Genomic DNA, 25932 nt, shown 5'->3' on the forward strand with positions numbered 1-25932 from the left:
ATAGTAAGCAGATCAACGAGTAATAGATCGGCGTAAGCATAGCCTCGAAAAAATGCTTACGCCAGCCCTGCGCATGCTCAATAGATCGGCGTAAGCATAGCCTATGACTAATGCTTACGACTCGGCGTAAGCATAGACACTTCGTAATTAATTATTAGGCCTAGCCTAGACAACAAAGTCAAAGATGAATCATCATTTACTAATAATATTGAGATAATTAATTGTGCCTCAACCAGAACTCACGTTAAACACTAACACCTACGATAACAATGAGCAATGAGCCACCTCACTAACCCCTGGCCCTACACAGCTTTGCCTATACTACTCTAGGCCTAGGCTACTTCGCTGGTATTCTCACTAATCCGACCGGGGTCCCAGCCGGGCTGTCTCGGCCCAAGATTGGAGGCTTTGCATTTACTCACCATTTTCATTTGTTACACCCGAACTGTCTTTCGTAGCTTGCTTTGAATCAGCTACTTTTAGCTTATTATAAAATTCAAACAACTTATATGCTGCACATATTGAAGCAGAGGCAGCAAATATTGAAATAATTGTGACGTTCAGTCTTCCACTGAAAAGTCGATAGGGCGCAGACATCTTGCAAACTGAAAACGTTTTCTAAAAAATACGTTATTCATCTAATTATTTTATCTTTATAATACATTTTACGGATTCAAAATATATAGGTTTCTATAGCTTTATTTCTAAATATATTATATAATATATGCTATAAGATTATATAATTTTAAATAATGTATTTGATATAAGTTTGCGTCAAGAGTCAAAGGTTACACATTAGAAAAAAACATGTGTGAATTATTTTGTTGTGTGATGGTGTAAATAACATTTTATGTAGAGCAAATATGCCTATGATAGGCAAATTCCCTTTGCGTAGAACATTACGTTATCTCAAAGATGGGAAAGTGCATTTAATAGATCGTGTACAGATTTTCACAATTACGTATAATACGTTTGGAAAACAGAGCCAAGGAGCTAGGTAGGATCTACCCTCTGTCTCTAGGCTAGCTAGGCTTGCCCGACGACATGTTTCCTGCGGCAGAACCTACGGAGTTAGGGTGCAAGCTGTGCTATGCAAGAATAATTGCTAGGCCTAGCTTAACTTTGCTCTCAGGCGTCGTTTTCTCTTCTTGTCGTCACAAAAAATAAATTGTTTCCCCGTTTGATTTTCATGATATATCAATTAATAGTTTGTTCACCATGTCCAGTGTTGAGCACAACTTTGTTGTTTCATACATGCTTGAGACAGCATTTTGTGTATAGTGCACAGAGAGTGGAGCCAATCATATCGATATGACACAGTCTACTAAATAAAGGCACTGGCCAATCCAATGTGTTTTTCATTATTTCCATTATTATTGGTAGGCCTTTGTAATTGTTGGTATTTTATTTACTTTAAATGTATTTCCAACTTCAATTTCGCTACTTAGAGGAGTGATCGTACTGTACAAGACTTTAAAATTCATTCTGATTTCTCGTGATAAAATCAATTTGTAGTACTCTGTAAATAAGTTTATACTGTATATATAATAATGTGTAATATCCGTCTAACTAGTGAAATTTATATTTATTATTAATATTACTTATTAAAATATTACAGTTTTTGTGGTGCTTGTCTTTATTTTGTGCCATATTTATTGTGTTTCTTGTATTGGATTTTTTTGTAAAAGTATATTTTATGTTACATATTCTTCAGTTTTTAGGGCTAAATCCATAAAAACTGAAGGCTTTTGCCCTATTTCCAATTTATCTGCACTTATACACTTTATTTTTTTATAAGAACACATTTATAATAACATTGAGGCTGAAATTGCTTAAAAGTTAAGAACAAAATAAGAACAAATTGAGGCTGAGGTAAAATGTAAATTTATGAGGTTTTTATTTTTTTTAAAACTAGAAACCCAAGTAATTATGTCTACCTTACTGTATGTGCAGTAGGTGTGACTATGTAATACCCTCAATGCAGTACAGTGGTGTGCCTACCTGTCATTTGGGGCCATTTTTACTGGGGCCTTTTTTCTGGGGCCAATTTGTTGCGGGGGCCTCTTTTTTTCCGGGGCCACTTTTACCTACTTTCAAGTACAGTGTATACTGCTGTACAATACTACTGTAATTTTTCATGTTTGAAGAGTGTGTATATTAAGAACAAAATAAGAACACTTAGAGCCTGAAATCGGCCAAAAAATAACACTCAGCCTGGGCAAAATTTTACTGGTTCTTATACTGTAGAAAAAAAAAGTGTAAAACTATGTTCATATTTTTTTAATTTTAATTTTCGTTTTATAAACATTTTGTATTTATTTTCAATTAATTATTTTTCAGAGACTTTGTGTTCTACAACCTGCCACAATTGCAGTACAATAATCCGAAGGTCCAAATGCAAACACTGAAAAACCTCACACCATCACCGTTTATAAGATGTTTCTTGGGTAAGTACAGTACTATATTTGTTTTAACGGTGTACCCATAAAAAGACCTCGTGCAGCATGGAAGGACGTCATCAGACGAGACAAACACACTCCCTGGACAGACTGTTGATTGAAGAGACAGGTGTTACTTGCTCCAAAGATCGCAGAAACTGGACACACTTCCTATGTCAGACAGCAAGTGAAGATGATACTGACTGGTAGTAGTACATAGTTTTAACGCTGTCCAATAATATTTTCTTTTTGGCCTGTTTTAGCTCGGAAATTCAATCTTGCCACTGCCATGAAATCTTCATTAAGGAATCTTTCTTCCTCGCAATTAGATAACTGGAATGGTTGCAACATTGTATTTTTTATGACCACACAAATTTTCAGCTTGCACATTAGCAATATTTCATTAAGATTTTTTTCTCTGCCTAGATCTATTTGGCAGAACCATTTTAATATTGTTTGAAGGTTTGCATGGCAAAGTAATAGCATTTATGTTGAAGCTGAAGATTTATGTAGTCCTGAAAAGAACTGTTGTAGTTTAGAAAGTCTCGACGTTTCGATTGAGATGCTTCAATGCTCTTCAGGAGAATAATATCTGTTTTTATTCTGATATTATTCTCCTGAAGACGATTGAAGCATCTCAATCGAAACGTCGAGATTTTCTTTCGTGGTGTACCACAAGCTTCAACATATATGCAGAACCATTTTACCAAATGACAAAAACAAATTTTATTTGTATTCCATCTTCCTCTGACGATCTTTTTAAACATTTGTTTGTTAACCAAGGCAAGACTTTTTTTATACCTTGTTTAGCCAACCTGCCACCAACCAATAATGATTTTGAATAAAAATAGTTTTATTTTTGGTCAAGTTAGTGCACCCGTAACCATGAATGAAATTAAAATTTCAGAAAAAAATAAAAGTTTTTCTTGTGCCTTGAAATCTCCAAAAATAAGATATGTAATTTTCTTCCTAATTATATAAATTCAAAGCATTAACCATCCCAGTACTACAGTGTATACATTCACCATTAAAATTATATTTTTATTTTCTCCTCCGCCTGGATGGTTTTTGGCAAGCTATTTGCTCCTCCTCTGACAATCTTAAAACAACAATACGGTAGTTTGCGAAATAAGGTATAGTAATAAAAAATGTCTGGCCCAAGGTCTAAAAAAAATCCTGCCTAAATTTCTTCTTTTTTTTTTTTTGTAGATGGTAGTAAAGAAGTATTGATTGATATTGATAATTTCAGTCAATCAGAAATAATTGAACGTCTTAATAAAGTATTGGGAAAATCTGAGTAAGTTTGCTAGATTCTTGGTACAGTATACATGTATGCACTTGTCAATTGTAGTCCGGCCTTGGCTGGTGTACTGGTATAGGTCAAATTCACGGTTCTCAAATTTTCATGCAACATGCTCACACCTTGGTCCTCTGCGTTGTGTAGTTGGAGTTTAAAATTTTATTATGTAGTTTATACTGTGATTATAAATAAATGAAACCATGCCGGGACTACAATTGACAAATGCATAGTCAAAAGACCATTTTCTGTATTCCCAAATGAACATCTTTTATCTTTATAATAATATTTGTTCTAATTAAAGGGCAAAACTGCTAATGATCATGAAAACCCAGGTCCCAAAAGTTGCCTTTAATTGGAGGAAGAACTGTAATTATATTTAGAACAATAAATGTTAGTTCTTCTGTTTCTCAACTAATATTGCTATAAAAAATCTATTTAAAAATAGACCTATATGATTTATCATTCATTCAAATGAGGAGTAAATATAAATATTTTTTAAAATCTGTTTAGAGTGGTCTTAGCAGCTGAAGAGTTGGCACGAAGACAGTTGGTAAACCCCGCCCACTTTGGAGAGCGTTTTGGCAGAAAGTGCATGTGCGAGATTCCTGGCCAGATCCCTTGTCCCGGTGTGGTGCCACTTCCAGATCATATGCGTGGTAAATTCATGGACTTGAAGGCTGGAAGTTTAAAAGCCGGAAAGGGACGTATTCAAATAAACCTTCCTGATGCTTGATCAAACAATGTTGCCATGGAAAAATTTGAATGATGAAAAAAATGATGAAAGAAAAAACACTATAATAAAAATTCAGCAAAGCATGACAGTAAAACACAGCAGGCCCACAGCCAATATGTAGTAATAAAATTAGCAGGAGAAAGCTAAATTACAATGAAACAAGTTCTCATAATCTTGAAAGCTCTGATGAGGAAATTATAATAGAGAGAGAACAGCTAAAAAAGATCTATTAATCAATCAAATATTAATCTATCAGCCAAGTATTTCTAGAGCTCCTCATGTAGGCAGTATAATAGAGGCGGTAGATCTGAAACGGATCTATTAATCAGCCAAGTGTTTCTAGAGCTCCTCATCAGAGCTAAAAATTTCCAAATTATTTGACATTGTGGAATCCTGAAGCTTTGGTTTATTTTTAATATTGGAGAAAAAGAACACCACCAAAATTTAATTTCAGATTGTGAATTATTTTCCAATATCAAAGGCCACCAGCCAAAGGTACCCTCCCCAGTCAAAATGTGGTGACTTATGTTTTTCATGCAACTATCTTGGCAAATGGTCCTGCAGTGTAGTGGAAGACTACTTTATGATGATGATAGAAGAAATAAATATTACATACTGTATTTAACAGATCTTGAATCATCTCTTTAATGATTTTGGCACAACATGTATATAATACATACATATATTATTTTTACATTTTTGACAAGTTACAGTACACTATTTTAATTTACATTATGATAATACTGATTATCTTTCCTCTTCTTAAAATAATGGGCCACAACTTGTGTTACTACTGTACTATACTTTATGGGGTCATCCACAATGACATATCAGCATTTTCACTAGTGTACAAACAGTATGCCAGAGAGTGGAGGGGTAGACAAATGTTCACACTTTGCATATGCAATATTTTAAAATAATAGATTTTTATGACCAATTATAATGGAACCAAGTACTGTACTTATGTTCTTCACAAAAAAAGGAGAATGGTTTTGCAAAATTAACTTTTTTATGTATACTTTCAAAGAAGTGGGAGGGTGTACAAAAAAAAAACTGTGTACAATTGTGAACGACCCCTAAAATAATCTACTGTACATACATTTTTACACAACACACAAAGTTAAACATCATTTTTGATTTAATACTAATGCTGATTCCCTTTACCTTCTCCCTACTGAACAATTAAGGCAATCTCAAGATGTCTCTCTCTAATATTTGGCCATTAATGAGCCACAACTTGTTTCCTACATATAATGTACACATAAATAAGCATTTTAAAAATAGTGTAGTATGTACATGTTATACATTTGTACAATACATATTGTTTTACAATGTCTGATTTATAACTTTGAACAAATGACAAACCATATAATATAGTGTTAAATAATCCAATACTGTGAATCTATTTCTGCAACTCAACAAGTTAACCTCAGTTTACTATTTATAATCAACAACTTCCTTTGGATAAATTTGAGTGTTGAACAAAATGGGTAAACATTATCACAGTAGAGCACAGTATTTCCTTTTCTTTGCAATTTAATACAGTGATTCAGATCTTGATAGATTAATGCTTGAAATTTAAGTAGTGTACTATGTGTTGCATAATTACAAGCATGCTCTTTGTATATATGCACGCTACACATGTGGGCAGACAAATGCTACCTAGACTAAATAAAATATCAGTTACAGTTGAATTTATACAGTGTTGTGTTGTCTCAATGGCCACAACACAAACATAACGCTGTAGTACCGTAAATGCTTGAATAAGTGCCACACCAAACATGATTTTTTGCTAAGCGTCGCTCTCGAATAAGCGCTGCGGTGCTTAATCGAGAGTAATTATCCTGTGTGTAATGAAACCGGGTTTTAAATACAATGTCTACAGTGTTAAAATAATAAATAACACAATGAAGACACAAGCATTTCTTTATAAGGTTTATTTATGATGATGTAGGACCTATGATAGGCCTACTGAATTACGAGAATATGTGAGATAGGTAACATGGGAACGGGCATGGAAACTGCCATGGCAATATTTTTTATAAGCACCGCACTGAAGCCTCCAAAAATGTTATAAGCGCTGCAGCGGTTATTCGAGCATTTACGGTATATCAACATGGTACTACTACAAATCACTACACTCAATTGTTGCCCACGCCCAAGCCCATGAACGTTAGCAAAATGGGAGGAAGGAATTCAAAGAAGCTTTAATAGGGATTATGCTATAGCTACAGAGCTGGACAAGAAAGATCCAACCACCCAGACTGTTGCATTAAAAAGTAATCTAAAGTGGGTTAACTTTGGCATTCGGAGTAACTTTGGTAGGTCAGTACATGAAAATTTTGCAACCATGTCACCGTCGTACCGTACACTCAATAATTGTATCACGTTTCTGCCTATGAGTAATCACTGCTGTTAAGGAAAATAACACCTATTTTACAGCTCTACAACCAAATTCTACACACATGACACAACCCCAGATGTTGCTGTATTCTGGCCAATGAAAGTGGAGTGGAAGAAAATTCTAAGTGACTGGAGTATAACGGTCTTGTCTCCAGTGAGCCTGAATGTTGCTGCTAACCTTGGTTCTGGATTCCGTAAATGTGCCTTATTCCTTTTGACCCACAAGAAGTAGTGATCAATTAACCCGATGCTCAGCAACACAATCCCGATGATATCGCCCGCAACTTAGACAACTACCTTATCAAATTTTTGAAAGAAAACCGTGGCCAGGGAAAGGAAACCAACCGTGGCCAGGGAAAGGAAACAAAGAAGTGAGGAAAGAAAATACATGTAGCCCTAGAGTCCAAATAACATTAGAAAATATCCAATGCACTGGTAAAAATTCTACCCGGGTCCCCTTGGTAAATATTTGTTGTCAATGACAACTTTATGTAGCATGTGCCACAAGGACTATAATGTTTATAAGGAACCACAATGGCTACAATGCATTTACTTGTTTGAACTGGGTGTGCGGCCATTGCAATGGTGTTGTCCACACTGTAAATAGTGGGTGAACCAAGGTACCCACACAGGTAAAAAGTGCTAATATTAAACATGCCTTGGTGCAATTTAATAAGCTGTCGTCCTATGTTAAAACTTGTACTGTATATATATTTATCAAACAAATTGTTAACTAAATTCTAGAGTTAATAATGAATATGGTTGTTTTTTAAAATATTTAAAGGTTTTGAAATTTATTGGAAAAAGGCAGACAGACCGAGCAGTGGTCCGGTGGTACTGTACCAGGAAGCTGAAGAGGCCAACAGTTCTCGAATGGGAAGTCCTTCAGCCGTCTCCAGGATCAGAGAAGTTGGTGGAGTAAATCTTAAATACTCCTTCACTAAAAGTCTGGCGAGTTTGTAAAGAGAAGCCTTCCCTGCTGTCAATGTCCGTCTGGGAACAACTAGGTATGAAAAACTTGTGGAAAAGTCTACTTAATAATATGGCAGCACACCTAGCACCACTCCACCTGACTGGCAATGTGGCAAAGAATTGGAGAAAGTTTAAGCAGAGATTCTTACTATATAATGTAGCCTCAGGCATATCAAGAAAGGCTGATGCCACCCAGACGTCTATGTTGCAAGTAATCGGTGATGCAGCACTGGATGTAACACCTTTGTTTTCAATGATGAGGAAAACATGAAAGTAAAGAAAGTACATTTTTTTATATTACATAAACTGGATAACTTTGTAAGGACTGGACGTTACTGGTGGAAGTTTGTTGTAAAAAAGAAAATTACATGCAGTTTGCGTCTTATGTAGATCATGTATGTTTATTAGAGTGGACTTCTTCTGAAAGTCAGTGACATACCTTGCCTATAATGAGTGACGCAGGCATTCAAATCGATCCAGAATAAGTGCTCAGCATGTAGAAGTGGTCTACACCCCAAAATGCCAAAGAACTGAGGAGCTTCCTTCGGCTAACCAAATATTATAGGAGGTTTGTAGAGGGTTATCCTAGAAGTGCTACCTTTACAGCTAAATGAAGCAAACCCAAGAAGAAAGTACCAAATCTGGATTTAAAGAAGTAATCAGAGCCCTTTTTTACTGTACTCATTAGACAGATGAATGTAGTAGAGCATTTGAGCAGTTAAAATCTAAACTACCCTCTGCCACAGTCTTGGTATATGCCTACATAACCAAGCCTTTGTACTTTATATAGATGCTTGTTGAGATGGTTTTGGAGCATTATTGCTGCTAGCGTTTGAAGGCAAGAAGAAAAACCTGTAGCGTATATGCCAGCCGATCTGTTAGACAGAGTAAGCGAAACTATCCAGCTTGGCCATTACTAAAAAATGTAAAGACTAGCTGGAGCTGTAACATTTGAAAGGCACCAAAGTAATGACAGACAGCAATCCACTAACATGTGTTTTAACATCAGTATCAGCTAAGTTGGATGCTACAGGACACCGTTGGGTGGCTGCATAATAGCTAACTTTGACTTCACCATCCGATACAAGCCAGGCAAGCCCAATACAGATGCGGATGCCCTATCATAGACCGCTCACATTGGATGGTAGTCTGCCTAAAATAAAGACTATTTAAAGACTACCTGGAGCTGTAACATTTAAAAGGCACCAAAGTAAATGACAGACAGCAATCCACTAACCTATATTTTAACATCGGACATGAGCTACAGTATGGATGCTACAGGACACAGGTGGGTGGTTGCATAATAGCTAACTTTGACTTCACCATCCGATAAAAATTCACCAATCAAGATGCGGATGCCCTATCATAGACCGCTCACATTGGATGGTAGTCTGCCTAAAATAAAATCAAAGACTTACAAACAAGGGTCAGTGAAATATCACCAAAAGAAGTCGTCAATGCGGTATGTTGCATGCATTCATCAAGCTGCATAACCTTTTCTTTTAATTTCTATCAATGTAATCATGTTTCAATCTCAAGTTTCATGAAATTTAGCTTTCTGTATTCAAATACTAATTTTCTATATTTTAATAAGGCATTTTCCTGGATTATTTCTCACAAACATTGCAAAACAAAATGTTTGCAATGTGGGCTTTCTCTTGTTTTATTGTTTTTTTGGTTTTTTTTTATGAAACTGGCCATCACATTTAGTAGCACTCATTATGTTTTTAAGGAACAATAATTATTTCAATTGTACATTGGAACTCCAAATAACAGATAGCAGGGTACCATCATCTTGTTGCGCTGTTGGCTGTACAAACTGGCAAAAGAAAAGAGATGGTCTAACTTTGTATAGAATTTTGTTTAGGAGGGAATTATAAAGAATGTTATGGCTTACAGCAACATATTCAAGAAAATTCATCGATCCTGCCAACATCTTGTTGCGCTGTTCATTTTACAAACAGGCAAAAAAGGAGACGGTCAACTTTGAATAGAATTTTGTCTAGGAGGGAATTAGAAAGCATATTATGGCTTACTTCAACACATCCAAGAAGGTTCAACGGTCATGCCAACATCTTGTTGCGCCGTTCATTGTACAAACAGACAAAAAAGGAGATGGTCTAGTCTGTATAGATCATGTTCGTAAAATTTAAAATGTAAATTTTAGAGAACCTGGCAACTACCACTAACAGTTTTCTAATTGTCTCTCCGTTTTGTGAGTAGTCATTTAAAAAACAGAATGCCAAAGCAAATAAATAATAGAGAAATAGGGGCGCATAAAAATTGCACAGCAAAAAGATGTGACTGTAAAAACAAACTTTGTGAAATAATACAACAAATTGTTCTTCAAAAAGATTGCAGATACTGTGTTCAGCCACATCAAATCGCCGCAGACCTTGATCTATAAATAAAATGGGTTCAACACAAATCTTACTTTGAAAGACAATTGAAATACTACTGTCTAGGGGCGAATTGGAAAGAATATTATGGCTTGCGGTGATAAACGGAAAAACTTGAAGGTGGGTAATGTATGCAAAGACTTGAAGAAATATAATATTTAAACACTTTTTTGATTGATGTAAGTAATTTTCAGTTGAAAGTTAAATAACAATATACATCTGCAAAACAAGAAATTTTTAAACTATTATTTGGAGATACCATTAAGTAACATTGAACAAGATACTACGACATCAATGACAATAAAAAATAAGTTAACCAATATTACTACACACCTAAATAGATCCCAGTAATTTGATTGGTTGATTTTGTACCAGAGGTATATTAGTTATTTTGCATTTTCTTCCATCCGAATCATCCATTGCACGTTGCCTATGGAAACGAAATGACTTCAACCTAATACAATCTTTTGATTGGTTAAAAAGATGCCAGACTGACTTTTCCAGAGGGTTAAATCCATGAAATGATGTCGCACACCACCCTTAACATTTCTCAGGCCTACTTCTCGCTGAACTTAGCAGTGTGCAATGCATTAGAGATTTTGTTTACTGTAAACAGTTGTACTTTAATTGCGTGGATGATACCTCAAAAACTAGCTCAAACTTGCGCAAAATCTGTGAGGAATTCGGCTCTTAAATTCCGAAATGCGATGACTGATTTCTAGTCTAGCCCTAGGTTTTGCGAGGATAGGCCTAGGCCAGGCTAGGCCGAACCGATCTATTTAGGTGTGTTATAAAACAAAAAATGAATGTTTTGTTTTTCATTCGTTGAAAGGTTGACTGTGCTACTCAACTTGGCTCCGCCTCGTTGAATGAAACAGTCAATCTTGCAACTCTTGAAAATTTTCTTCCCACTGCACTCATAAACATTCATTAATTGTATACTAGCGAATCTATAGATTTGTTTTTAACATTTACATAGTAATAGTGCTGAACTCGTTCTCTCAATTTTTATTTTTTGCAGATTGGTACTGGCTGAAAACCCAAACATGTTCCAAAGGTCATTCAATCATGTGATCAGAGTTCAGCGATGTGTCATGCAGTCAACGTCACCTAGCAAAACTAATTGTGCCAATTCGAGGAGCATTTAAAACCAATCTCTGGAAGAAACAAAAATTGTTGATATGTCATACTGTACAACTGATTTTTCTAACACACAAAAATGGTGTTTAATGAAAAAACTTGGTAACGATTATTGAGATACAGATTTAAAACTGACGGAAAAAGTGTGGGCACGCCCCTTTTCCCCCAGTTTTTAAAGTCAGGGTTTGGATTAAAAAAATGTTTGTTATGTTGTATAACTGCTTTTTTCAAAGACAGAAAAAAAGCTGTTTGATGAAAAACTGGGGAACGGTAAATCAGATACCGATTTTTAATTATTTAAAAACTGGGGAAAAAGGTGTAAAAAAGGGGCGGTTAACCCCCTTTCCCCCACCCCCAGTTTTTAAATATTAAAAAATCTGTATCTCATTCACCGTTTCCCAGTTTTTTCGTCAAAAAACTTTTTTTTTAAATAATCAAAAATCTGTATCTCATTCACCGTTTCCCAGTTTTTCGTCAAACAACCATTTTCTGTCTTAGAAAAATCATTTCGGGACCTCTGGCTTTGCTTCATGCCTATGGATACCCGAGAAGTTTGATATAGGAATCTAATAACCCACATTGTAAACATGTTGCATACTTAAAATGTGCTTAGTGTGACTTAAGAATTTTAGATTTAAGAAAAATACTAACTTCATTCCGGTATCAAGTAGTCATCAGAACATCTGGAAGGCTTCATATAAACATCGCTGTTTCTCCTCTTTGGTCTTCATCATGTGCTCTGGTTTTAATCCCATAACTAGAGACTTGAAATATTCTGCATCCACTTTATGATTACTGTTTAAATCATCAAGCATTGCAGTTTCCACCTGAGACTCAAGCAGTTCGGTTATGTCTGAAATTGATAATATGTAGGAACATGATGCTGTACAAGACCTATGATCAGATGTGTCTGTTACTTTTTGGCATTTTTTTAAATCGAAAGAGGGTTCTACTGGATTACTTGAAGATGATTTTGCAGCTCTTGAAACACAAGTGAGTTCTGTTGACTTTAAAGAATCTGAGGAATTACCAGATGCTCCTGTTTCTACTTTCACTTCTCTGCCTTGGCTGTAATTATTTTCCGTTCTTAAACACAACGACGAAGATGATTTCGGAGAAGTCAGTTCTGATGCATCATGAGAACCTGGGTAGTTGCCAGATGTTCCTGTTTTGACTTTTTGACAATTATTTTCTGTGCTTAAACCATCATTTAAGTCATGTTCTGTGTCTGGCAACGCAACTGATTTTAGAGGTGTCAGTTCTGATGTATTCTGAAAATCTTGTGGGTTACCAGAGGTTCCTGTTTTTATGGAGCCTATCATATTTTCAATTTGGCTGCTATGATTTTCATTATACAGATTGTGTTCTGTTTCTGGCAACACAACTGATTTTGCAGAAGTTAGTTCTGATGTATCACAAGGATTTGTTGAGTTGCCAGATGCTCTTGTTTTGACTTGACTACAATTATTTTCTGTGCTTGAACCTGCATTTAAGTTATGTTCTGACTCTGGCAACACTACTGATTTTGGAGCAGTCAGTCCTGCTTTATCCTGAAAATATGATTTGCCAGATGCTCCTGTGTTAACTGCTATAAATTGTTTACCTTCACTGCAATTATTTTCTGTGATTAAATAATCATGGTTGTGTTCAGTTTCTGGCAACACAGATGATTTTGGAGAAGTTGGTTCTGATGCATCCCAAGAACTTTGAGTGTTATCAGATGTTTCTGTTTTTACCGCTATAACTTCTTCATTTTGGCTGCAATTATTTTCAGTGCTTAAATCATCATTCAGTTTCTGTTCTGTTTCTGGCAACACAAACAATTTTGGTGAAGTTAGTTCTGATGTACCCCGAGGATCTTGTGGATTTCCTATTGGTTCTGTTTTTACTGCTTCAACTTCTTCATTTTGGCCGCAATTATTTTCAGTGCTTAAATAATCCTTTGTTAGGTTGTGCTCTGTTTTTGAAAGTGATTTTGGAGAAGTACTGCATCTTACTTCAGGATTATCTGATAAAGTTGTCCCTTTTCTCTGAAAATAGTACAAGATATTTGAATGTGAAACATCCTTCTGCTGAGTAACACAAGTAAGGTGTGAATTTTCTCCAAGTAAATGGGAATTCTCATCTACGTTCATTATCACAGTGGTATCTTCATTCATCTCAACCATTGAAAGTTCTATATTTTTTTTGAATACACAGTTTTCATCAGTGGGATCTTCATCATCTAATTTAGGTCGTTTTGGCACCTGTTGCTTTTCTGGTGAGTCATAGAACTGCACCCCAAGTGAATGCTTCCTCTTTGATCCACTAACTATTGTCTTCTGAGTCACATTTTTAACAGTAGGTACAGAATTAAAAGAAATATTTTGCAACACTTCAGGTATAGTAAAAAAAAATTGAGGACTTTGGTCCAGATAGGTATCAAAATGCTGCAAGTGAGTAATGCTTCTCTTTGCGTATGAGTTACCTTCTTTTACAATTGGAATGAGTCTTTTTGGCTTTATATGTGCCACAAATTCCAAAAGTTCATAGTAGGAGGAGTGATCTGAATAAGGTACAACATGAATGTTTGATGTATGTGTATAATCCTGAGAGTTAAAGTACAGAGCTGTTGGCAGGATAGCAATAGTGTCTTGCTCTTTGTTCCAGATTGCTATATTTTTTTTGGTGATTTTCATATTTTTTTCAACTCGAATCCAACCGGCACTAATATCAGTTGTAAAGACATCTGGAAGATCTAATAATTTCACAAGACTCATTTTCTCTGGACTTACAACTATCCAAGTTTGAAATCTCCTGGCAATATCAACCAAAAGATCTTCTTTGCCAAGAGAGTGCATACCAAGAACGATCTCACGGTTTTGATTATCTTCAATGATCTGCATAACTTGTTCTTTGGCATATTCCCGAGATGGTAAATAAAACTCTTCTGAATTATACGTATTGTCAAAGTAAAGGACGTCGATGATTTTACCACTTAAAATATCAAGGTCTCTTAGCATTGCATCACAAAACCTGAAATCCCCTGTATATAAAATGGTGCCAAAATATCCTTCAAACAGAAACATAACTGCTCCGGGGCAGTGATGTGCATCTATTAGAGTGACCGTAATTGTGATAGAATTCAAGACATCAAGATCCACCACATGACTCATGCCAGTCTCTAAAGGGCATATTAACTCATCTCTGATATTAAACTTAGCCTTCAGGAGTTTGGCTGAGATTTCTGAGCAATATATTCTATCCTTCCATGATGAGGAGAGTCCAGATGTGTGATCTGCATGCATATGGGAAAGAAAGAATAACTTTGCCGGACAATTCCGTGTTCTCCAATAGTCTACAGCAAGTAGTGTACCTGGTATGCAGCATCCATTCATCTACAGTTAATACAGAAAGTAACACAATTCAACAACAACAATGATTACATTATAATAGGTAGTGGTTAATCATTAAAAAGCTAAAAAACTATAGCCAAAAAAAACCACTACATTTTGTTGGTCTTTTAGCAAAATATGTTAATATTTATATTTAAAACCTCCGTCAAAGGAGGATATGTATTCACCACTGTCCGTCTGTTTCCAAAAGATTATGCAAAAACCATAAAAATTTGATTTTTAATCATACATGAAAAAAATGGAATCATCCATCAAACACGGCCTGCATATTGTTTAGTATTCAGACACAGGACAGGAAAAAATGAAATCGTTTATCATACATGGAGTTATTAACAACAATACAAACTTTCTAAGACATTTACAACCAACTTCAGTTCTGAAATAATGGTAGAGGTCGGTCCACTACATCGCGAAACGTCAACAACTGGCAAACCAGTCACTGTCTGATGAAGATCCCTTGATGAGGGATCAAAATGTCACAAACAGTACGTATATTTAATGGTTTACTTTACAAGAATTTTTTCATGTTCATACATCACAGAAACCAGATGAAACTATTCATACGGCAATCCGTCCTATGTTTAATACATAGGATATTTTCAAAACATAAATTTCACGAACTTCCCCATTATTACTTTTCCCAAAAAATACTTCATACTTTTCACAAGTTTTCTCCTCAATATACCAAAATTAAAGTATACATCACAAAGGAAGCCTCTGATAGCAAACAGAAGGCTTCTGATTGCACAATGCAGTAGTACATAAAATGTAAGGACGTTACTAATAGTTCATCTGCACATGCGAGAATGTTAAGTTGTCACGTGGATTCTAGGATGCAATTTACCAAATCAGAATGTAAGACGGTCACGCATGAATTAATCCGTTCTAGCGTTGCATCATCATGGCGCAAATCGAAAGCTCCTCCTTGTCCTCAAACGCGTTGGCATAAGAGAAGACCCTTTGCTCTATGAGTGGTGTGTACTTTGTCTAGCATGCAGTGCAGTGGCCAGGCCTAGCATAGAAAGAGGGCTTTAATATGTAATGCCTAACCTAGAGCTAAGGGCTACCCAGGCCCTAGTATCGGTAGTACAGATTAGTGCCTAGCCTCTAACTATAGGGGGACCTAGGCCTAGCCCTACTAGTCTACCGACTAGCACTGGGCCTCCTGGGCCTAGCCTATCCGTATCCCCTTATTTTATATAGCAAGTAGGGCCTAGGTCCAGGAGGCTAGGCCTAGCGTAGGCCCTAGCTAGTAAAGGAGGGCCTAGCCTACAATATCGAAGACCAGACCTAAAAACTGATGTAATAGGGACGCTACCTTGTTTATGCTCTTTTTTACTGTTTGACAAGCCTTGCCCTTTACTTAGCATTCACACATGCAAAACATTTTAGCGCCTACTTTCATCCAGCAAAACTCCTCCCACTTCCATCACAAATAGCGCCACCAACGTCTGGTATTAGATTCATCATAATTCACTTTTTGCCTCGAATCGCAATTTCAATCATTTAGGAGTACCACACAGAGATAATCACTATTTGTCATCATAATTCACTTTTTGCCTCGAATCGCAATTTCAATCATTTAGGAGTACCACACAGAGATAATCACTATTTAACATTGAGCTCAGTAGTATCAGATATTTTATTGAGAAGCCAGAGCACAGCAGTATTGCAATAACAGAGACATACAAAAGATTCACATCTTAACCATACTACAGATTGACATCAACAACCATGATGCCATTAATCAGCCAACATCAATAATACAGTCAAGTCATCCTCTAACATAAATTCTCAAACTGTGGACTATTGATAATGTCATAAAACAGTAAATTAATGATGTCATCTAAAAGCAGACTACATAATTATGTCATCAACTAGTAGAGTAGAATGATGTTATCAATCAGCTGACTAAATTACGATCTTATAAATTTGTAAACTACTGTACAAAGATGATCTCAAATCAGCATGTTTGTTATGCGCAGTTTTTCAAATTTGCGCAACAAAATCAAACTGTGGAAGGATATTTTTAAGAACATTCATCGGTTTAGACATAACCTATCATTTAACATTGCAAATTTTAAAATTACACATCGTAATTAATTTCACAATGAAAACAACTGAAATAACTGCAGTCTACATCACTAATTGAATACCTATAATTAATATCTGTAAATGACATTTTATTACCATTTTTCAAAAATACCTTGAGTAGAGTCTTATCCAACATATTTACATCACTTTGCTCAAATCTGACAAACTGCGCCTAACAGCATACAACATAATGTCACTAAACGAATAGCAAACTACTGATGTCATCAAACAGTAGGATATGACATCAAAAGGCAGACTATTTAATGATGTCATTAAATAGCAAACTATAATGATGTCATCAAATAACAATTTAAAGTAATGCTATCAATTAGCATTATGAAATAATTTCATCAAATAAAACAATAACAATATCAATCAATAGAGGGTATATAATTAAGTCAACAAATAGACTATGTCATCAATATAGAACTTACATTATGATGTCATCAAATAGCCGACTAACTGTATAGTGCAGGCCTAGTAGTGTGTCAAAAGAGCAGACTATGTCATCAAATACAAATTGTCATTAAATAGCAGACAATGTCACTAAATAGCAAACTATATAATGTTAATATAAGTGTCATTAAATAGTTAATGGTGTCATCAAACAGCCAACTATATAATGTCATCAAACTATACTGTCATCAAACAGCAAACTATACAATTCCATCAAATAGTAAACCATATAATGATGTCATTAACGAATATTATACAATGATGTCATCATATAGCCAAGTACCAGTATGTAATGATACTCTAAACTACAGATGATGTAAATTCTATAGTAGTATACAATGAGAGATGACAAAAAACTGTTGTATGCCCATTTATAGTCATGATGTGCCTATATATGGTCGTGATGTGATGTCATCATGACCATATTTAGACATGTCGCATGTGTTTGTAAGATAAAATTTGATAGTCTGGACAGAAAAAGCTTTGTCCACACTGTCAAAGGCTTATGTGACATATTTGCATGACCTGCCTATATATGGGCATGATGATGTCACATCACACCATATATAGGCAGGATGATGCCACATCACACACAAACATAGGCAAGCAAGATATTTGTCACAGAAATAGAGTAGATAGAACTCTAATGGTGATCACGATAACAAAATATCTAGAGGCTTTTTTTTTTTAACTAATGTGTTACTATTTCAGCAACATCCAAAATTATTTACAAACCTAAGAGTAATGTCATTATTTTCAAATAAACCCATTATACAGATGTCATTTAAAAACCCAAATAAAATCAGCAGCACTAATAGTAAGGCAACCCATCACCAGGACATTTAGAATCATGACATTTACAATTTTTTTTTTTTTTATATCAAATCAGAGCCATATATATAAAGAGTTGCAACATTCCGCTCCTCGGTTTGCGAAAGTCACGTGGTACACACCGTCAATTTTTGTGTCCAAATCTTGAACACATACAAATGTTAATTGCATTTTTGATATTATATAATTAATAACTATTTAATATCAAAAGCGTGATTAGAATTTATCTTTAGAATTTGAATACTGCTTGATAATTAAATGCGAATTACATGTAATTACATAGAAATTATAATTAGAATGCGGATCATGTTGGACAGAGAACGCGGTTCTCGTTGGACACAGAATGGCTTCTAAATTCTCAATGTCGTAACTCTTTCTATCTATGGCTCTGGATTAAATACCCCAAATACTCCCTCTCAGAATCATACAATTATAGTCCCATATATATTGGCAAATGGAAGCATTTGTACATCAAAACTGTTAAAACCAGAAAAGATAAATTTGTAAATTTGAATTGATCCCATGTGTTGATTCCTACAATAATAAACACTTATAATGCGGCATTTTTAAATATATATATATGCAGAATGACAAGTCAAATTTCATCATGTGATTAGAAATGGATGTAAGAAAATTCAATTCAAAATAATCTGGAGGTGCAATTTATGTTACTTTGACATGCAGTACTATTTCTGGCTAGCACAAACGAAAAAATCTTTTTACAATTCGTTCAATAAATAATAACTGATTAGAATTTAACTCAAACATCAAAAACTGTCCAGAAAAAAAAAACTTCCACAAAGGCTCTGAAAGTTGCGAGAGAGTTACTTCCCCGCCAAAACCGTTATGTCAATTTAATCCTGGGCCTCGGATTTACGCATTAGAGGGGCACTAGCCAGGACTAAGCAGGAGAAGTACAGATATTTGTGTCCCCGTAGTGCAGGGATATATCTAGGACTGAAGAAGAGATAGAGAAGGCTGGAATTTAAAATGAGTAGCAAGTATTTCAGAAATTTATACTGTAAAAACCTGAGACTGGGCCAAGAAAATATGTTAAAATGATGCCCTCTCATCTCATTGCTGTTCGGTGGTCTGGACTTGTAATATAACATTTTCGAAAGATACATTCCCAGCTAAGCACCCTTAGCCCAGTGTCTGGGGAAGAGGATTCAAATGTCAGGTGCATTATTAGTATATGACATTCATTCAGTGTCTGAAGACAGTTCTATTTTAAAATTTACATGCAGCACAGATATTGATGATAGGTTACACTAAAAAAAAAAAAACAGACATTGTTTCTAGGACGGTAATTACAAAAGAAAACAATGCGAAAATAAAGTATATATAACATAATTATTCTACAGTATATTGTAACATCTCAACTATTTATAAAAGAAAATACAGAACATACACAACAAATTCCAATGGAATACAATTATATAATATTTGTAGCATGAATTGGGCAGCATATCTATCAAGTTTATCAATTAAACTTTCATGGTTTAATACAGTACACCCATCTCTTATTTCCATGCTCAATGACCATGTTGAGGATTAGGGCATTATCATTTTAGAACGTTATTACACTTCAAGCTCTGATGGGTGCAAAGGTTAAGTGGGAAAGGCTCGATGATAAAGCATGGGGGAATTAGCTGGTACAATCAGGTGATATTTGGTGATATTTAACTAACTGAGTGCAACTGATATTCAGCCAATTTTGCCACTGAAACCATATACTTCTAATATGTATGTTAATACATTTGCCTTGATACTCAACATCACCCACTGGTCACTGTCTATGTGCAACTACATGACAATTTATTCCTGGTGAAACTGTGAAGGTACAGTACATAAAAGATAAGATAACCAATTGCATGTAAAAGGTCGTAAGGAGATTATGCTGTTTATACAACTTGGTGACATCAAATTCCAAGTTACTAATAACATACTCTCTATGATTGCTTCAAGAATGATTGATTTGGATGCGAGAAGTGCAAAAGAGGGCAAGTTTGAGTGGGCTGTTACTCTGTAGTGGCCTGATATGGCACAGATACGATCTTCAAAAGGCTTATTTCACCCTGCACTGGCCTGAACGGCACAGAATTAAAGAGAGGTAGGATGTCATTGGCCTTTAAGGTGCAGAAAAAGCAGAGAGGTAGGAGCTTCAGGGCTGTTGGCCTGCACTGATGACAAGAATGGCTGATGATTATTACTATAGTAATAATAGTCACACATCAAGTTATAGAAGAATTGGAATACACAATTGTTGAAATCATCACATATCACCCACTGGAGGATACTTAATGGAATGTCCATCCGACAATCTAGTCATTGTAACATCATCCAATTTTTTTATGTATGTGTAGCTGACATGTTTAGCATAAAATTAACATAACATTTACATGTTGCTAATAATAGTAACATTACACATGTTGCTAATAATAGAAAAATGTTTAGCATAAAATCAACACAGTATTTACACATGTTGCTAATAATAGTGTAGCTGACCAGTAATTGAAAAAATGCTTAAATATTATTACTACTATCAGTAAAAAATACATTAGAAATGAGCTCTAGATATGTGCATTGAGTATTATATGCAAAATGAGTATGGTATAGTAACTTGTGGTTCATTACATAGAGTAGCCTTAAAAATCAAAGCCAGCTAATTACAATCCACTGTAATGAAATGTATTAATAGATGACAAACCATTACATAACACCTCTCAAATGTCTAGAGCAAATCAAAATTACATGTGAGTTGGAATAAGAACGAAATTGAAAATTTTTAAAAATCACGTACCTGTAAACGAATTTTAATTAATGTAAGAAACAGCTAACTAGTTTTTTAAGGAGCGGAATTTAAAGATTTTGTCTGCATTTTTATATATATAATATAGATAAACAAATTTAGCAAACTATCATTTACATAATGTTCATGCAACAACACTTTGCCCTTGAGGGCACTCTTCAATACCCAACCCTATTTTCTAAAACATTACCACCACCTTTGATCCAACGAAAAAAAAACATGATAAGGATAATACATCAACATTAAAAACAGTCAGAACATAATGTGGTTTAACCACGCTGATCAAATATACAGGACTAAAACCTACTTGAAAGTAAACCTATGGTAACACAAGCACTGACAGAAAGTAACAATATACATTATAAGATGCCGTTGTTTAAATCCTGTGTTCAGTCTATACGGCAAATATAGTGTTCCAGCTTAGGACGAAACTCCTGAGCTAACATTGTACGGCCAAAAATTGGATTCTAGGCGATGTCTTGAACCCCTAACAGGTAAAATGGATAGCCAGCGCGAGAGATAAAATTCCTTTCTTGATTAGATGGATGAAAATATTTTCCGCGGCCAAATATCAGAGCTACCCAAGGCTAGAATTGAGGTGGCCGTACATGCAAGTGAGGGTGCACTCAGGTGGAGACAGCTAGTGTTATCTGTGCGTTATAATCCGTTGTTTCCATACGCAAAATGTACGGGATTATGCTGTCAATTTGCACGTTTCCAATAAGACCTGCGAAAAAGAGCTCTTCCATGATGGTGGGGCTGAGTAACCGGAGACTTGGAAGCCGCATGATCAACTTGCCGAAACGGTCTGGGTTGTTGGGATACGTGCTGCCCTCGTATTCCCGAAACTCCTTCAATACTCTCTCCTGAAACAAGTTGATCTGTTTTGGGTTCGGTAAGCCTGGGTGATCTATCAAAACAGAACATAATTTGTTGTTAATAATTGAATAACATAAATCGCAATGATAAACTTTTTGAGAATTGGTGCTTCCTATAAATTTTGTCCACACTGTCAGTTTTAAAATGATTTTGTCTACATATGGGTATGACATGACATTTCGCTCATATGGGTAAATTACACACATCACACACTTTACATTTCATACTAAATTTCATTATAATAATAATAATAAAAAAATTAGATATGGCAGTATAAAAACTGAATTGTATGTTATTACTCCAATATTAATACGAAGATATAAAAAAATTTAAGATAAAATCTTGGGGAGTAAATTTACCTGAGCTAAACAACACTAGGGCCTTCAGGTATGCATATTCATTTGAGTCAACCTGTAACCGGGATAAAGTCGAGACAAACTCTTGCAACTTCCAAATATGCTCCATTACTGCCTTCACACGATCTGCCGAAAGCTTATCTGAAATATTCAAGAATTTATTCTCTATAGTGCGATGCTGATAACAAGTACAGGCACATACAGCATTTGAGATGATAAAACAGAGGGCATTAATGGGATAGTACCTATGCCTTCAATATACCAGACACTGAAGATAAAAATGCAGAAGGCATTAAGTAGTTAGTACTAAAGTCTTTGCATATGCCAGTATTTTAGATGACAACGCAGCAGGCCAAGATGGCATGGTATCATAGGTATCGTATAGACCCTACGCAAGTTAGTATACAGTGTCTGAGGTCCAGAGTGTCAATCAAACTGAACTGACCAATCAGGACAGCACCAGGGATACACGCATGTCCAACAAACACGTTGTCTAATCTAATCTAATCATTTATATAGCGCCTTTCTTTACAGAAAGTGCTTAAAGTTTTTCTCTGGTCATTGGGTCCACATTCTTAAGTGTTGCTGCCATCTCGGCGCAGGAGCAGGCAACCCCACCAGGTACCCACAAATGTGGCAAAGACAAGCCAAACCAGTCACTCGTCACAAATCCTGTTTTGGAAATAATGGCCAAAATGATGCTGGAATTTCAACATTTTGGAAATCTATTTTATTGCACTAAACTAACCTTTATATATCTATACATCATGCTATGCTGTTATTTTCCTCATTTTCAATGTTAAAAACAACAATTTTTAACGATTTGGTGATGGTTTCTTCCTAAGAAATGCCTGAAATCGTAAACTTTAAAGGCTGATTTCTCAAATATTGTTCTTTAAACAGCTATATGTTTAAACTTGTGTAACTTCATAACAAAGTTTTGGATTTAAATGATTCTTTTACCATTTTATAGCTCTCATTTTACTGTTAAACCCTGTATTAATAACAAAACATTGATTTTTCCGACGAGTGACTGGTTTGGCTTGTCTTTGCCACAAATGTTCGCGTTCATGTACATTTACGCTAATGTTTTATGGGACCTGAGAAACAATATCCAAGGGGCGGCGCTTAGGGGAAAGGTCTATTAGCGACTCACCTTGCTGTAGACTGGTTTGTAAGTGATTCACAATGGCTGTGAGGATGGTGGATAGAGCCATCGATTGGGAACACTGGCCGAGACCTAAAGTGAACAACTCACTCCAGCACTTCTGTACCATTGCTGTGTGACAGTCACTCCTATTGATACAACGAATGATGATTAAATAAAGCTATGAATACACTGCCATGAAATAATGTATACAATTTCTACTTTCTTTAATTGTTTTTCACCTTTATACCAAAAAAAAAAATGTTATTAATGACAATATCAATATTTCTGTTTGATAAACTAATAATTTTTTTTATTTTTTTAAATTTTTACTTGATTGTATTTCAATTTGCAAAACAAAAATCAAACAAAGAAAAAAAAGGAAAAAATCAATTACAAAACAATTGAACAATCATAATAACTAGATACATAGTTTTTTAATTTTAAGTTCGAAAGAATCAAATTAAATATCAACAGACTTCTCTTTAACGACAGAAGAATTATTTGGTAAACTAACAATAAAACTAATTTTGAAGCATCAAAATTTAAATGAAACAAGGAATGAACGACAATGATAAGGTTTATTTGATAGGCTAAAATCAAAGACAAGATCAGAACCGAAAACTTCATTACTGTATTACAATTATAAAAAGAGGGAGTTGAGGTAATCACCTGCGAAATTTCAATCTGATCACATCAGCTGAAAATTTTGCAATTTTGCATGAAAAACTAATTTATTTCTTACGGTTATTACCTATTTTCTATTCAACCGAATGCACTCTCGATTAACGCTGAACGAAAATCATTATCTAACATTATCATCAATAAAAAATGCTTACCCCATAATTTGAAATGCTTGAATGCTTCTAGCCCAGTGCATAGAGAGAAAGAGCAGTCTGGATGCAGACTCGCAGATGTAGTGGACATTGAGAAACTGAGGCATGGGGGAGGGGGTAGTCAATTTAAACTGCATGTGTGACTCATTTAAGATAGCACCTTCCAAGTCCACAAGAGGTTGATCATCTGATTGAGTTGAGGCACCATTGAAAGAAACTCCAGCCCTAGTATAATAAAAGTGAATAAAATTTTTAATTTCATTTAATAGAATAGAAAAATGTAATGATGCTGGTATTCTACACATAACATATCCAATAATAACTAAATCAATAAGGCAAGATTTTTTTTATTCCTTGTTTCGCGTACTTATAAGATTATCGGAGGAGGGAGGAATAATAATAAAAATAATTTTTTTAGGCTACAATAAAATTTTATTGTTATTCGAAATCATCAGTGTTTGCAGTCGGCAGGTATAATAAAAGTCTCGCCTAAGTAGCGATATAATAAGAATCAATGAAAATATTGTTAGAATACTACAAGTATTAACAGAAAGATATGTATGGATGCTAATTTAAAACAACAAATGATGCAGCCTATGGTAGAATTTTTTCACAGTTTGGGAGCAGTAATTGAGAATGTAGCAAATTTATTACATGCCCAAATTTTATTAACAATATCAATAAACCAATTTTCACTTCATCACATACATATTTTTTAATTTTTAAAAAGGCATTGATAATGCATGAAAGTTAGTAAATTGTTTGAGTTTATCAATTTGTAGCACAGATGATTACACACTTACCCAGAATCCGACGAAGCACCGCCTTCTGCATTTTCTGATTGGGCATTCAATGCCTTCGCTAACGTATCAAAAGCCTTGCTGATATTAGATTTATCCCCTCCCGCTTGGATATCTCCACCAGCCTCACCGTTTGATACCACAAGCATCTCTTCCTCCAGACCATCAATAGCTGAGCCCGTCTCACCCTTCTTGTTCATGTTTGCCAGTGAAGTGACCACACTTGCCAGCGTGCTCAAGTCAGTGGTTGTCGTTTCCGTGCTAAGCTGCGGCGTTGAACTTGTTGGTACATTTATCAGAATGCCTTGGTCGAACAACCCAGTCCGCGATGTCACTGGTTTATCTGTGAAGCCAAAACAATACAATGTTTTTATTTCGTAATATTATAAATACTTTTTAAAACATTTTAATACGATGAAAATAAGCTTCACTCGTACACTTCTTTTTGAACAATTTAGTATGACAAACATTTATTCTAGTGATTTTAGAATGAGTAACACCAAATATTATAATTAGTCATAATTCATCATTTTCAATCTGTTTTGTAGTGTACTCAAATCGCCGTTCTACTTTCAAACCAATACATTATAATACGTTATCATAAGTTGATATCAATATTATTGATTAATATACAGTATATTTTTATCTCAAAACTTATGGCCTGATGTTATCATTATTGACGCCATAATATTGATTGTATTTATAAGCCATGAAATACTTTCACATAGGGCCAAAACATAGCGTGAACAACTTCACAGCATGTTGTTTTATATATAATTAAAGCCCCATTCCCGGCAAAATTTCAGTTTTTATAAAAAATACAATTTTTGTATAATGTTATAAAGATTTATAAATATAATACGGAATTGCTAGTTTAAATGAATTTAGACATTCCTAATAATGAAAAAAATGTAAAATAAGACTGAAATTTGATTTTTTGT

General features: G+C 35.0%; 4 protein-coding genes across 8 annotated transcripts in view; 1 reads left to right on the forward strand and 3 right to left on the reverse strand.

Annotated features, from left to right (window-relative positions):
• LOC117106106 (armadillo repeat-containing protein 10-like) overlaps positions 1–597 on the reverse strand; it is a 9299-nt gene extending 8702 nt beyond the window's left edge. Inside the window, exon 1 of the mRNA XM_033247447.1 lies at positions 423–597. Within this exon, the coding sequence (XP_033103338.1) occupies positions 423–597 (175 nt within the window). The remainder of the gene's footprint in view (positions 1–422) is intronic.
• Positions 598–796: 199 nt separating this feature from the next.
• LOC117106108 (probable 28S ribosomal protein S25, mitochondrial) lies at positions 797–5096 on the forward strand. Its single transcript, XM_033247449.1, has 4 exons — positions 797–997; positions 2341–2447; positions 3648–3735; positions 4249–5096. The coding sequence occupies exons 1-4, from the start codon at positions 864–866 to the stop codon at positions 4469–4471; spliced, it is 552 nt and encodes a 183-aa protein (XP_033103340.1). The 5' UTR covers positions 797–863; the 3' UTR covers positions 4472–5096.
• A 2825-nt stretch (positions 5097–7921) lies between these two features.
• Positions 7922–16220, reverse strand: LOC117106107 (DNA cross-link repair 1 protein-like). Its single transcript, XM_033247448.1, has 3 exons — positions 16099–16220; positions 12037–14762; positions 7922–11402 (listed from the first exon to the last, which is right to left on the reverse strand). Exon 2 carries the CDS (start codon positions 14760–14762, stop codon positions 12060–12062), a length of 2703 nt encoding a protein of 900 aa, XP_033103339.1. The 5' UTR covers positions 16099–16220; the 3' UTR covers positions 7922–11402; positions 12037–12059.
• A 184-nt stretch (positions 16221–16404) lies between these two features.
• Positions 16405–25932, reverse strand: part of LOC117106110 (orphan steroid hormone receptor 2-like) — a 33551-nt gene continuing 24023 nt past the window's right edge. For all 5 annotated transcript variants that reach the window (XM_033247455.1, XM_033247450.1, XM_033247452.1 and 2 more), the window contains exons 7-11: positions 24995–25334; positions 24195–24416; positions 23365–23504; positions 22212–22349; positions 16405–21883 (exon numbers count right to left, since the gene is read on the reverse strand). In XM_033247455.1, coding sequence (XP_033103346.1) covers positions 21600–21883; positions 22212–22349; positions 23365–23504; positions 24195–24416; positions 24995–25334 — 1124 coding nt within the window. In that variant the 3' untranslated portion in view covers positions 16405–21599. The remainder of the gene's footprint in view (positions 21884–22211; positions 22350–23364; positions 23505–24194; positions 24417–24994; positions 25335–25932) is intronic.

Source organism: Anneissia japonica, unplaced genomic scaffold (assembly GCF_011630105.1).
Source record: "Anneissia japonica isolate Jap-2015-1 unplaced genomic scaffold, ASM1163010v1 scaffold44224_len116398_cov150, whole genome shotgun sequence".
NCBI classification, from domain to species: domain Eukaryota; kingdom Metazoa; phylum Echinodermata; class Crinoidea; order Comatulida; family Comatulidae; genus Anneissia; species Anneissia japonica.

Bases quoted from the DNA above. Each gene is read 5' to 3' on its own strand.
- LOC117106107 (XM_033247448.1), bottom strand. From the start codon at position 14,762: ATGAATGGATGCTGCATACCAGGTACACTACTTGCTGTAGACTATTGG.
- LOC117106108 (XM_033247449.1), top strand. From the start codon at position 864: ATGCCTATGATAGGCAAATTCCCTTTGCGTAGAACATTACGTTATCTC. The intron at 998-2,340 runs GTAGGATCTACC...ATTATTTTTCAG, and splicing joins AAACAGAGCCAAGGAGCTAG to AGACTTTGTGTTCTACAACC. The intron at 3,736-4,248 runs GTAAGTTTGCTA...AAATCTGTTTAG, and splicing joins AAAGTATTGGGAAAATCTGA to AGTGGTCTTAGCAGCTGAAG.